This window comes from Oryctolagus cuniculus, chromosome 9, assembly GCF_051225735.1.
Source record: "Oryctolagus cuniculus isolate XC-2025 breed Fujian yellow rabbit chromosome 9, ASM5122573v1, whole genome shotgun sequence".
NCBI lineage: Eukaryota > Metazoa > Chordata > Mammalia > Lagomorpha > Leporidae > Oryctolagus > Oryctolagus cuniculus.
The window spans coordinates 118,637,374-118,651,960 of record NC_142875.1 but is presented as its reverse complement, the minus strand read 5'-3'; the positions used below and the strand labels follow the sequence as shown (position 1 = coordinate 118,651,960).

The 14,587-nt window shown below is 37.8% G+C and overlaps 1 protein-coding gene across 2 annotated transcripts in view; it reads right to left on the bottom strand.

Moving 5' to 3' along the window:
- LOC100009330 (cGMP-inhibited 3',5'-cyclic phosphodiesterase 3A) overlaps nt 1-14,587 on the bottom strand; it is a 333,186-nt gene that overhangs the window by 29,381 nt on the left and 289,218 nt on the right. For both annotated transcript variants that reach the window (XM_089303908.1, XM_051850837.3), the window contains 5 exons: nt 14,328-14,465; nt 9,432-9,543; nt 2,730-2,843; nt 2,376-2,575; nt 246-449 (listed from right to left, as the gene is read on the bottom strand). In XM_089303908.1, the coding sequence (XP_089160034.1) occupies nt 246-449; nt 2,376-2,575; nt 2,730-2,843; nt 9,432-9,543; nt 14,328-14,465 (768 nt within the window). The remainder of the gene's footprint in view (nt 1-245; nt 450-2,375; nt 2,576-2,729; nt 2,844-9,431; nt 9,544-14,327; nt 14,466-14,587) is intronic.

Sequence of the window (14,587 nt, the reverse complement as noted above, 5' to 3'; positions counted from 1 at the left end):
CAATAATAGTTAAAATTCATTGTTGTTCCTGTAGAGTGAAGTATAATGTAAACAGCACTCCATTTTCTTAGGTATCTAGATTTGGATCAATAACTTTATGTCTGCTTCTTGCAAAATATTTTACTGTACTTCAGTTTTCACATTTGGCAGATACAAGTTGACAGCCATAAGTCTTGTTCAGCTCTTAGTTCCCCAACATTTTTCATTGTGACCATAAAAAGGAAGACTGGTACAAATCTAGTTACCTTGGCATTAAACTTGGCTACGAAGTCAAAGTGTTTCTTCAGGTCAGTGGCCAATATTGCTTCGATGACAAGGAAACGGAAGTGCTTAAATTCCACATGGTCAAGGTTAACCAAGAAGTTGTATTCTGGCCGGGACATGAAAAGATTCCACGCAGCCGCTGCGTGATGATTCTCCAAAACTGAACGATCATTATACAGCACTGCCTAGACAAAGAAGAGAATTAAAAGTCCAACTTGTTAATTTAAAAAATAATCAAAAATAAATGAGAATATGCAATGATTTTGAAATAACTCCTTTTTTAACTGCGACAAATATATAATTTTGTGATGACTCATTATTAAGAAAAACTTATTGCTGTCCACTGACTGTAGATTATGTTCCTCAGTTAAGTTTTCTTCTTTGGTAAGTGAGGAGTACTCACCTATGTTAACAGATTTAGCTTTTCCTTAAATGTTTTTTTTTTTATATTTCTATTCAAGACATGGGAACTTAAACATTTTTAAAAAAAGCAAATATACCAATATCCTTAAGCAGTGACTTGGTTATTTTCCATATGTGGCATAAGAATTGTCTTTCATTAAACACATATGACTATTAAATAGGAATGGATCCCTAGAGGACCACAATCCAAAACATCCTCACCTAATAATCAGCTATAGGAAACATAAGGTGGCTTCCAAGAGTTCATAGGAAACAGAATTCAAAGGTAAGTTTATTTTTGGTGCAAATTTTTTTTTTTTTGAAATCCACACACATGAGGAGTCCTCATAATGTCTATGGAAATGTGTACCATGAAAAAACTGCACAGATGTAAAAAACAACTATCTTTTAATTCTATTTTCCCACAAAATCTTGGAAGAACCCCTGTATCATCTGAAGATGCTTCTTTTTTGAATCTCTTTAACAATGCTGAGGAAGCTGATTAATAGGAAAAAAAAAAAAAAAAAGAGCAAATTGCCTAGAAAATGGCTGAAGATTGTCCAAAGGAGACTATAAAGGGCAAAAAAGGTTCCAGGACGAACTTGAAAGACAATGCACAGGAATGTTACTACTGAGCTAAGTAAAATGGTGGACAGGGTAGGAAAATCCAGATGGTGAACTGTCTTTAGGGAACATATTTTAGCTTTCATTAGGGAAAATAATTCTAGTGTAAGAAGGATGGGCAGCAAGAAGATAAAGGAGTTGGGGGAAAACTGTACATTTTTGTTCAATACAGAATTGAAGAAAATCACAGCAGAGTCCATAGAGAGGTTGTGGAAACGGATGGGAATAGGATAAAAGACAAATGGCAAACGAACAAAAAGAGCAAATATGGGACCACATTGCCCTCTAGATGACCTGGAAAGGAGAGAGAATCCCAGGATGTTCAGTCACCTGGGTCCAGCTGATTCAAGCAAGAGGAAGCTGACCGAGTTTCTTTTTAGAAATGGAGATGCCTAGGTATTCAGTGATTTTTCAACTTAGACATAAATACAAGGATACTTCCAAAAGTTCATAGAGAAACTGAAATGAAAGGTAAATCTATTTTGTAGTCCACAATTTGTGGAACCATGCATAGGTTTTTCATAATATGCATGTTGCCTAAACTTTTTCAGGCCCTCTCCTAGATACAATCAAGCTCCCATAAAGTTATTGTTTTACAATCCATGTTAAGTAAAAATCTACCCTCAAATGGACAAAAGTTCATTCTTCACCTCCTGCAAACCATACGATATGCCAGAGGGATCATATTTGTTGTACTGAAAATACTTCAAAGGAACAACACTTCTACACAAAGAAGACTTACATTCTTAAAAGTCAGGCTTTGGTTCTCAGATCTTTTCATAAATAAACTTCTTTATAAGTCACCTTTTCTTTGTTGAGAAGATTCATTACCGGGAATTCAAGTACACTTTCTTCCTGAGAAGGGTTCCCTACGGGCAGTAAAACTGTACACCTGCCATTAACTCCTTGGGACAAACCATGGATCTTTTCAGAATTAGCATGTTCTTTAGGAATTTTATTCTAGAGCTAAATACAATTTGTTTTATGCTTCCTTGTTGTCCATGATGACTCAGATTTATCAAATTAATTTTTCAGTGACATGTCTAAGCTGAATTATTTCTGCGAATCAAAACCTGAAGATTTACCTGAGGAGCACTTGTTGCAACCAGGAAGGCATTAGTCCTTCCTGGGTGATCGTAGTCATGCATGGCTGCAGCCACGTAGAGAGCCATCAGTTCTAAGGCGGGGATATTCCCAGACAGGCATCCATATCTGTCATCGGGTACATTGTACATTTTTGAGAATACATAGCCCATATGTCCATGTGTAAATCCACTGTCAGAATCTGAGAAGAGAAAGAGAAAGCAAGGGCAACTTTTAAAAAGCACGAAACTGATGTCATTTGTCTTGATTTCTTAACCAACCAAACAACAACAACATCAAGGACCATCTTGTTCCCCTCTTTCACAAGGGAGCGCACAGAGGGACTTAACACATACCCGAGTCACTTGCTGATCCATGATCGTTAATCACAGTGGAGAGACCTGGAATAGGCTGTGTTGTGAGATACCAAACGGCATGCAAGACATCAGTGGCATGGACTCTGTTATGATCTGTAAGCAATGCAGAGGAAGTCATCGATTTGTGAACTCTGGGGACCAAGGATGAAGAGTGCCATCTACTGGATAAACATTTTAGGCCTAACATTTAACTCCAGACAAACGTTTCCAGGACAAATACTCTTATTACTCTTCCATAACTCCAAAATATCCACCATGACAAGAAAAAAATAACATTCACAGCACTCATTATGCAAGCAAATATCTGAAATGGAAAATTCTATATCCTGAGTCTACCAGAAACCTGTGTATTTAGGAAATTCACTATGTAAAATAATGTATTTTCCTCCTGTACTTATTTTCATGCTCCTGTATAAAACCATGCTGAGGACCAAAATAAAAGTGATGATACACCTCAATAAGATCTGATCAATGAGCTAATATTTCATTCTGACAAATGGCACCCAAATATTCTCTGTGAATAAGACACAGTACTATTCTTCTGTATTAATGTTAAAACACTGCGCTAAAAAATGAATGGTGCACCTTTTTTATGTAGATCAAACACACAAGGCAAAATTCAAGGCTAAAATCAGTTATGTTCTTGAATCAACACATTCTAATTTGAGAATACCTTAAACAAAAGACAAAAAGACTTCCTTGTATAATAATGAACATTTATAAGAGTAAGAACTACAGAAAACTCAAATACACTGGTCATGAAGTCATTATCAGGGCAGGTCACTTCTACACAGCAGCTGAGCTTCTTTTGATCATAACCAAGTGTCCAGAGTGCTGCTGGCTCCCCTCCTTTTCCTGGCTAAACTCTTCCATGATTTTTCTTGTTTGTCTGCCCCTCTTGTAATAACCCTTCACTGCTTGCGAAGATTTATCATAAAAGTTCTAACTTTACACATTTCCCATGATGCTAATTCCTTTATAATTTATATGGTTGAATAATAAATACTCAACAGGTAGAGAAGTGAGAAACAGAACATGAAGAATGGCAACGGAATATGAGGATAACACCTGCTCCTTGGGCTGTGAAGAAAGAAGAAACCTATGGTATCTGTGATGTTGGTGGCACCCAGGAGGTCTGTAGGTGAATGGTACCGATTTTCCTACATTTCTGGCAACTCTCAGGAGTCCATCACTAAATGATGACACATAAATAAATCTTGGGTAAATACTCCAGCAAATCAGTAGAGGGGCATGCATGAGTAATGGGTTTCAGAAGATATCAACAGAAGATCTTTGAGAAACAGATCCCCTAGGCTCCCAAGAAAAAAACAACAAAATCTGTACAATTATGTCTAGCAACAGAGATGAAATCTCATGTTGTGTAGTCTTCATAAAGCTGATTTTTTTTAAACACTAGAGTCTATGAGGCTGGAGCTGTGGCACAGCTGGTTAACACCCTGGCCTGAAACACAGGCATCCCACATGGGTGCTGGTTCGAGAACCAGCTGCTCCACTTTCAGTTCAGTTCTCTGCTGTGGCCTGGGAAAGCAGTGGAGGACGGCCCAAGTGCACTCACGTGGGAGACCCAGAAGAAGCTCCTGGCTCCTGGCTTCAGATCGGCACAACTCTGGCCATTGCAACCAACTGGGGAGCGAACCAGCAGATAGAAGACCTCTCTGTCTCTCTCTCTCTCTCCCTCTTTCTCTCCCTCTCTGCCTCTCCTCTCTCTGTGTAACGCTGACCTTCAAATAAATAAAAAAATCTTTAAAAAAAAGACTGGAGTCTATTTCCCCAATACAGCTCATGTTTAGTGATACACACTCATTACATTTACAGATTTTTACACACAAGAAACTTAGAATTACTTTCTACATCTATACCTGTGCCATGTACAAAGTTGATCACTTAGGAATTTTCTAGATTTGGACAAATTTTCTTTTAACTCTGCTCTGATGCTTATTATTCATGTTTTCTTGGGTGACTTAAAAACTCATTTCCTTCCCCTAAAATGCGATAAAGTTTCCTTTCCTTATCTTAAAAATATGCGGACAGTAATAGGGCTAATTTGATAGTACAATTGCCAGAATTACAGAAGTGAATAGATTTTCAAGTGTCTGATACACAGGGTAAGCTTACAATTAATGTAAATTATGAGTGTAATTCACGTAAAATAAGATGTTGCTGTAGAACAAGATGTTCAATGAGCACTGATCACCTGACTTTATTGTATTATGCTGGAGTTGTAAGAATAGGACTGAAGAATCAGTAAGCCCTTGAGGAGGTAGAAGGCAGCAATGATGTGGTACAGGAAGAGAGTGGTGGTCGGGGAGAGGGTGCCACTTGGGGTGGGAATGAACTTTCCTCCGTGGCAAGCTGTCAAGATGACTATATGCAAGTAATTACCATTAGTACTCCAAGTCAGAATGAGCCCAGAAATACAAGGGTGGATGGGGACATACCAGAGGGATGGCAAGACCTGTTGGAGGTGAGGAACAGACAACATTAATCACAAGTACACTTGCAGCTCTTAAGCTGTACTGTTCTCTGCCCTCTCCCCAGTCCCAAAGGCCAGCTCCAGAAGACCTTGTAGGCAGTATTTACAAACTTCCAATGAACAATCCTATCCAAACAATTTAATGCTGAAAATACAGAAAGAAGTGTCCAACTCATTTAATGAGGCCTGTATAATTTTGATTTAAAAATGTGGTAAAGATGGCATGGTATGCGTAAGACAAGTTCCTTTTGCTTTTGAATATAAGTTCAAAAGTACTAAGTAACACAAGTGTTATTCAAAGTTAACTGCTTATTTAAATATGCATGTCTAGTTCTGTGTGTGCATGTCTAGAAGAAGTACGTTGTTACCAATCCTCTAGGCAGAATGGAAAACCAGTGTGCCTTGTCAGTAGCCAGTAAAATGTTTATTAAACAAATATTTACATATTGTCTGCTACATGCAAGCATTATGCCAAGTGTTGATACCTCTGTTGCTTTTGCCATTAGCTGTGTAGTGATCCAGCTCAGGGACAAGCCAACCAGGAAAGTATCTATCTACTTCAATGTCAGGTACTGGCAGGTTTCTATACTATATGTAAACAGTCTCAAGGATTCTTTTTCTTGTTTTGGCTATTGGAAGCCACTAGGAGGAATAAGAAATGATTTCAGAGGTATCTGTACTTTATCCCTGTTATTATCATCCCTCTTATCTCTGCACAATGAACTAACCACCATCCATCGTTATTCTATCTCCCACGCAGCCAACCTCCCTCAATGACACACAACACCCATGTACTCACTCCCATGTGACACACCCTGCCTCTTCCCCAGTGCCTGCCCCTTCTCTCTTCTCTATGGATGCACTTAGTTTCTCAACGTTCTCCTTCTCCCTCAAAGCACTGAGCTGAAGTGAGTTGCTGTAGAGGCTTAGAATTGCGTATCAAGTTTATAGACTTTTTAGACTCAAATTTCTAGCTTTTTATTAAATTTCTGCTTCTATTCCTATGCCCAATATGATGGAGGAAAACAATGAAGAAGGCAAACAATACTTTAAACATGTTCTTTTTCTTTTAGGATATACCTAATATAATAGTGCTAGTCCCTCTAGCTAGTATTGGGTCACCTGAGTATCTAGTTCTGAAATGGGAGAACACATCAGACAAAGCTTCACTGGACTAAACATGGCTGACCAGCAATGTTCCCATTTCTGTCACTAAGCAGCTACATGATGATAGGCTTTTCTGTGGCATTGTCCCCATTACTCAAACAGGAACAGTGATGAGCGCTGGCTTTTACTTTACAAATGGGAGTCCTTGAAATTACAAAAAGCATTCTCAAAAAACTTGACATGTATGAATGAATATGACCAGATGATTATCTTCTTTATTAACCAAAATGTCCAACTGAAAGGGACTAGAACACTATTATGCGTTTATCTCTTGGGGTAGGTGTTTGCCACAGAGGTTGAGCCACTGACTGGGATGCCCACATCCCACATCTAAGTGGCTTTGACTCTTGGCTCTGCTCACAACCCGAGCTTTCTGACAACATGCACCCTGGGAGGCGGCAGATGAAGGCTCAAGGTTGTGGGTCCTACCATCTATGTGAGACCCAGATTGAGCTCACAGCTCCTGGCTTTAGTCTAACCCAGCTGTAGTGGGCACTTGGGGAGTGAGACAGCTGATGAAACTCTCTGTCTTCCTTTCAAACAAAATTTTAAAATAAAAAAAATTAAAAATTAAACACTATTAAAAACCACATTTATCTCCTTGTGCAATTATTAATCACATCTTAACTTGTGCTAGCCCATAATGAAAAATCTATTTTATCACATTTCTATCAGAGAAGTGCCTATATTTATTACCTTATCCTACTCTGTGAAATTTCTCTTTTTGCCTGCCTTTCTTTCTAAATCCATATTCTTCAACTTTTATTCAGAGTCTTGATCATAAATTTTTCTACTTTTTCTCTTCCTTGAAAATTGTTAAAGATGTTCTTAGAACAAAGACAAAAACATAATTTCTAATGTTTTAGCCAATTGTCATGGTAATGTTAGTCTAACTCCATTTTCTTAGGTTCTTAGCCTTTTCCAAATTCATCATGGATTTATTTTAAAGAGTCACTAGAAATATAACTTTAAGGAATAAGTGTTAAAATAAGTAGACGTATCATACATTTTTCATACATGTCAATTATAGTAATATACAAATCTTTCAATAAATAACCATGTTCATTTGAATTCATAACCTCAGCACATAGGAGGTATGATTATTTAAAAGCGACCATGTTGAAGCTAACATTTTCTTGTGAGAAGGTGTAAATAAATGGAAAGTGCCTAGGACTTCTAACAGAACAACCAGGATGACTGCAACAAATTCATTACAATGGAATGAAGAACTAATGAAAAAACCTCTACTCACTTGTAACATATAAAACTGTAATAAGGAAATATAAAAATGAATAACTTCAGAAACCTTTTAAAATGCTCAAATGTTGATCATCTTTTACTATGATTTAATGATAAACTCCCCAGAGAAAAGTTCCCCATTATGACTTGGAGGGTAGTAGTAATTTGAACTCACTGGATTGAGCTATGGCTGATGATATCACTAAAATATGAAGATTACCCAAAAGTTCATGGAAAAATAAAATTAAGAGATAAATTTGGGTGTAAAATGTTCATAGTTTTTCGTAAGATAATTTTCCATGAAATTTTTGAAGATCCTTGGTCCATATTTGAAAATATCACATTAATTCAGAAATTCAGTCTTATGCCTGGCCGGTTTCAGTGTTTTCAGCAGCTTCCTTTCTGCACCAGTTTATTTATGTAACTCTTTAACCTCTGAGAAATCACTAACACTTTATATCAATTGCTGGCATCCAACCAGAGTGAGCCCTGGGAAATTTGTATTAAGAAAGCAAGGCTTATCTTGAGATTCTTTGAAACCATCCACTTTTCATACTTCTATTCTAACTTCTGTGGCCTCGTCAGCCAACCTTTCCCAAGCGGCCTCCCTCTCCCCGACTCCAGCTGTCCCAAATCTCATTTGCAGATTCAATTCTTCATTCTTCTTCCTATGCCGCACTTATCAGCCGTGCATTTTTATTCCCATGCAGTAAGTAAATGACATTTTGGGAAACATTATGTTAACAATATTAATCACAAGCTTAAGTGCCTCTTTCTGAAACTACTTCAGCTTTTTCTAGGCCCACATTTTTAAAATTTAACGTCAGCTCTTTGTAAATACAAACAGACCTGGGATTCTGAAGTCCGAGGTGTATAAAAGCAAATGTAAAACTTAAAAGCGAAAACATGATGTTGACAACATACTTCTATGACACACTGCAACTAATACATCATATGTTAATCATTTTTCTGGCCATGTGTTATGCCCTAGAATTATCACATGATTTCTATGCACCTCCCTGGTTGGACCTATGAGTACTAGTTATGTGACATTTTCTTCAGTCCTATTATGTTGGAGCATTATAGGACAAGTCTACTGATGTGATCTGAAGATACTTGAAATGCTGCAGAATTTTCCAGTTTCCCATTATTATCCATGGCAAAATCAATGTATCCTCTGATACTCAAAGCTTGAATGCTGGCCTGTGGCCTCTCCTTTGGTTTTTACATTTATCTCTTTAGCAACATGTTTCTAATTATTTTCCCATAACCACTTCCAGATGTCTCTTCATTTCTATTTTATCAGTTAGACCACCACTCTCCCGTTCCTCTACATGCCAAATAGATTTATCTTATTTGGGCTGAGAGAATGTTTAGTATTTTGTAGTTTAACTCTTCACAGATAACATAAATTAAATTTACCCAATTAAAGTGGCAGATTATTAAATGACCAGTTAGTTAATTACAAGACATTTAGTTTGGACTTACTGTATGCCAGGCAGTATTATAACATCTTTAAAATTATTATTTCACTTGATCCTCACAATTCCACAAAGCATATATTATGACCCCCATTTTAAGAATGAAGAAATGAGCTCTATAGAGGTCTCACACCCACCTTATAAGAGACAGTTCTAATACAGGTATCTCCTAATCATGTGTGGCCACACTGAGCATCTAGAATGTGTAATTCTATGCTGTCTAGTAATGACTTAATATCCTATTTCCATTGCAAATTCAACAGATTTTAAAATATTCTTGCACAAATTACTGATACTTACAAGGAATATCCCTATAGCCAATCTCCAAAGCATGAAAATAATTCATAAATTCCCTAACAGGAATTTTAAAAGCTTCAAAGAGGCCCATGTCTTCAAAGAGTCTGTACGATACCTGTAAAAGAGTAAGACAAACCCTTACGAAAGATCCTTCTGTGAGTGCTAGATCCAAAGGGAACAACGGGCAAAGGGTGCATCCCAAGAACTGTATTAATTCACCATCAGTGGAGACAAAGGGGAGAAGAGGTCAGGGACATGTGGGAGATATTTGTGTGCTTCTCTGTGAATCAGGACAGGAGTAAAATATGTTAGGGATTGGGTTGGTGTGCATGGTATGTCAGGGGGTAGTCTTGGAGGCAGATGCACCATGGAAGGACTCTTCCTCTGAGTGTAGGGTACCACTGGAGAGACAGGAGCATGGAAATAACTTTGTCTTATTTATGAAAAGAACCTCCTGGCCGCCAGTTGTGAAATAGATGATTGTATAATATCTTCACCTCAGCTTCAATGAACTTTTCTTCACTGTGGTTAGCAAACATATTAAGTTCTCCTCTTTATCTGTGTAAGAATGAATCCCCATCTCTCCTCTTCAAAAATGCAACAGAAAATAAAGTTTATAGGATCCGTCATATTATTTTCTAAGCAATTTCTTTTTCTAGCTATGGCTTTCCTACTATTGCTTTAGGCTACATTTGAATTCTTGTTTTTAAGTACATAAGTACAGGGCATATTACTTCAACAATAACAAAAATGAGAGTTACTGCATACATGAAAACACACACACACAAAGCATTAAATGAGATGCTTCCTCGTGTGTGCGTGTGTGCATGTGTGTAGTTCATATATGGGATAGCACTTATGAGATGGGTATTTTTCAATATGAATATTTAAAAGAAGAGGAATTTGAAGCACCAGAAAGTTTAAATATACACAACTGGTATATATTAGAGCCAGAATTTAAGCCAAGCATATGGTGGTTTCTGATTTTATACTATTAACTGGTTCAAGTCCTACTATTCCTATATGAAAACCAATATTGATAGGAGAGCAAATAGCTCAAGTTTCCTGTGAAACCAAGGGAACAAGATATTTTAGGATATGATTTTAAAGCAAGGGAATTTTCATCAAGATGCTGTTAAAATTAACTACCAATAATTTTACATATGTGATTCAACCCATAAATAAACAAAAGGCATGTTTAAGTGGATAAATATTGGTAACTGCAAACAGTAAGCCCTAATTCAAAATTAGAAGGATGTTCTTTTAAATTTGTTAAAATAAGCATGATAATTATCAAGAGGCAGGCAGTACATTCAGACTGAGTAGTCATTTCCATTGCATGCATATCTCTTTAAACATCTTTTGAAGTGAGAATTTTCCTGCGAAGTGTCAGCCAAAAGGTGATTTCTTGGAATGTCCATGTTAATTCTTTTCAGCTGTTGTAAAGTCTTGAGTGAGAAAGAGAATGAGAGAGAGAGAGAGAGAAGACAAAAGACCCTTCCTATAATAAAATTTTCATGACTTTCACACTTGTAAACTCAAATCAAATGGCAAAACTCACAGTCCTAGTTAGCAAGGCAAATGAAGCTGCATTTTTTCAGACTTGAATGTTTTGTAAATTTGAAGTACAGAGTGACTAGCAAGCATCACGTGGAACTGTGTTGCCTGTTTATTTTTGAAGGATAACTTGAACAAAAGTATAAGTATTTCAGTGAATTTTGCTGAAGTCTAATTGTGAGTTATTCTCAGTCTGGTCTACTGGTGTCCATATTTCTTACATCACATTTGGTCTCACCTCCCCACCCTGAGCTCAAAGAACTCAAAGGGAACCAGCTACCAACAGTGGTAGTTTGTATGCTGTCACTGGTGCTGTAAGAGCCACTGCTGTAGCAGCCCCATTTTTGCTTGGTCAGGCTTCACATGTGGAGAGTCTGAAGAAATAAGAAGTGAATATGTTCTTTGAGGAATGAAGGAGCAGTAAATGTAAGACACCCAGGCTTCTGATAAGGTGATAGCTACATCTGAATCTGGATCTAATAACGACATTTTAGAACAGCTTATCTTCCTTTAAGCCTTGGGTTCTTCTGTAAAACGGGCATTAAAGAAAAGTTCTGGAGAGCCCTGGACATATAGGAGAGTACGTCCCAAAGTTCTTGGGAAAACAAAATCAAAATATAAGTTTATTCTGATGCAAAATTTTGAAATTCATGTAATTTTTTCATGTTGTTCATTTTTCCATGAACATTTTGAAGCCGCCTTGTATATCAAATACAGGACAGAATGAACTTTTTCTCTCCATAGAAAGGAACCACACATTCACTAGTGAAAGATGAAAAAGACAACTTCCTTCCTAGTGCTGCACCTGTGGGACCACTACAGGCCTGTTTCCAGAGAAGATTACCCCAAGAGCGCTAGTCTGTGATGAGTTTTAGAAAATGGGATTCAAAACCTCTCACGAGGATCTCCAAGGTATGAGGCTAAGGTTGAGTGGATAAAATGGCTGTCCCTAAACCTGTACTCAGAGAGAGTATAAAAGGCATCCCTTAGTACTAAGGAGAAAGAGAAGAGGAACAGAACTCCTGAAGTGCAAGGGCTGCTCTTGCATTCCTCAATGTGCTCACAACAAACACATATCATATAGATATAAATCCCATGCGTGTTACATTCAAGCAATAGTCTTGACATAACTTTTTTGTATGCACCCAGTTGAACTGTCATTATTTTGACACATGCCTATTTGCCTAATGGATTAGGAATTCCCTTAGGGCAAGGTCCTAATTCTTTTCCAGAAGGTTAGATTGGTTCTGTTTGTGGAGCTGCATGACAGAATAAGGGCCAGCCCGCTATCTTCTCCTTCCACACCTTCAGTGGCTGGGCTCCTCAGCCTGAAGATCCACACTCAGATATTTGTTGAGAAAATTCACCTCTGATGCATCAAGCGGGAATCAGTATTTCAGGGACTCCTTTTTAACCGCTTTGCAGAACCGTGTCAGGGTTTCCAACAAGCCTACACTGGGTCTTGAAATCTTACCTAAGTGTTGTGTGAACAAGTCTCTTAGTTTCTTGTACCTCTGCTTTGGTTTTTATTTAGAGGACTCAGTTAAACCATTTTAAAACAAGCTGGTAAATATTACTGCTTCATCCCCTTTAATTAAGAGTGTGTATTTTGGTAGATGTTAGATAATACAGCAAATCCATCATCTTGCTTTGTTTTGACTTTTGAAACAAACATCTTCAAATTCTTAATTTCCTTGTGTTTTCTTTCTCCCTCAGCAAAATAAATATGTCTTTAATTGAAAAGCCTTGAAAGTAGTATGATCTAAAGAAAACAATACTCCAAGGTTTGTTATGTAGAAATAGTTTTCATTCTATATTTCTCATAATAAATACAGGTACTCAGCTTTGAAATAAAGAGAACTCAATTTGATGTGCTTCTCACAGTATTAAGGGGAAGATATTTCTGGACAATATGTTATTCATTTTAGAAGATTTGCATATTTATTTGAAAGGCAGAGTTACATACAGGGAGGGAGGAAAGGAGGGAGGGATGGAGAGAGAAAGGGAAGGAGGGAGAGAGGAAGAGAGAAAATCTTTCATCTGCTAGTTCACTTCCCTAGTAGCTGCAAGGGCCAGGGCTGGGCCAAGCTGAAGCCAGGAGCCGGGAACTCTCAACGTCCCATATGAGTGGCAGGGGCCCAAGCTCTTGGGCCATCTTCTGCTGCCTTCCCAGGTGCATTAGCAGGGAACTGGATTGGAAGTGGAGCACCTGAGACTTGAACTATCACCCATAAGGGATGCCAGCATTGCAGGCAGAGGCTTAACTTGCTGCTCCACGATGCTGGCCCCTATTTATTATTTTTTTTTTCAATTTATTTATTTGAGAGGCAGAGAGAAACAGAAGGAGAGAGAGAAAGACTGAGAAAGAGAAAGAGAGAACACTCAAGTAAGTTCCTGTCTTCTATTTTCTTCCCAAATGCTGGCGATGATTGGGGTTGGGCCAGGCTGATGCCAAGAGCTGGGAACTCATTCCATGTTTCCCATATGGACAGCAGATTACTTGAGCCATCACTTTCTGCCTCCCTGTGCCCACAACAGCAGAAGAATCAGTGGCTTGAGCCACAGATTGGACCAGAGTGCTCTTATTTGACTGTCTTCACCACTAGGCTAAACACTCTCCCCAATATGTCATTGTTGGTAAGGCCTAAGCATATGACAATATTCAAGTTTAAGAAAGTCGTTGGAAATGACTGCAGACAACATATTAGTTTATAGATAAGCCACTTCCTTTTTGGGGGGGATTGTGTCAGCTTTTCCTTTGCTTAAATCTAAATTACACACATTTGTCTGCCCTGCTTGTGTATCTCTGCCCCTTTATTAAAACAATACATAATATTTTAATTACAGAACATGATATTATATTCACTTGAAGTCCAAATTTCTTTTTTTAACCTGCTAGCTGTGAATCTACAGAATGCTGGGTGTCAAAATTTACTTTCTTCACACAACACCTAGCAACAGATTTCGAGAACACAAAGAACTTCTGTTTCCTACCTTTAAAACCAAATGCATGAATGCACTTCTTTGTTTTTAAAGATTTATTTTTATTTACTTAAAAGGTAGAGTTAAAGAGAGAGAGAGAGAGATAGCAAGGTCTTCCATCTACTGATTCACACCCCAAATGGCCTTAAAGTCCAAGATTGTGCCTGGCTATAGCCAGGAGCCTCTTTTGGGTCTCCCACATAAGTCCAGGGGCCTAAGCACTTGGGTTATCTTTTGCTTCTTTTTCAGGCCATTAACAGGAAGCAGGATCAGAAGTAAAGCAGCCAAGTCTCCAAATGGTACCCATATGGGATGCTAACCCACTATACCACAATGCAGCTCCATGAATGTGTTTCTTACCTGACTAAGAATACGACCACATTTTCTTCCTATGTTTTCCACTAAATCAAAAATTGGAAAGTTCCAGGTATTTAGTTGTTCCATAATTGAGTCCAGGTTATCCATGACAAGAGGTTCAGGAGCAAGGATTGGTTTGTCCTGCAATGAAAATTAAAATATTTTTCTTCCAAGAAATTCATATTTGCTAAGTTTAACTTAACAACTATGGTTACATGAAATAAATGACTGAAAAATTTCAGATGAACTAGTCTTTTTTCTAA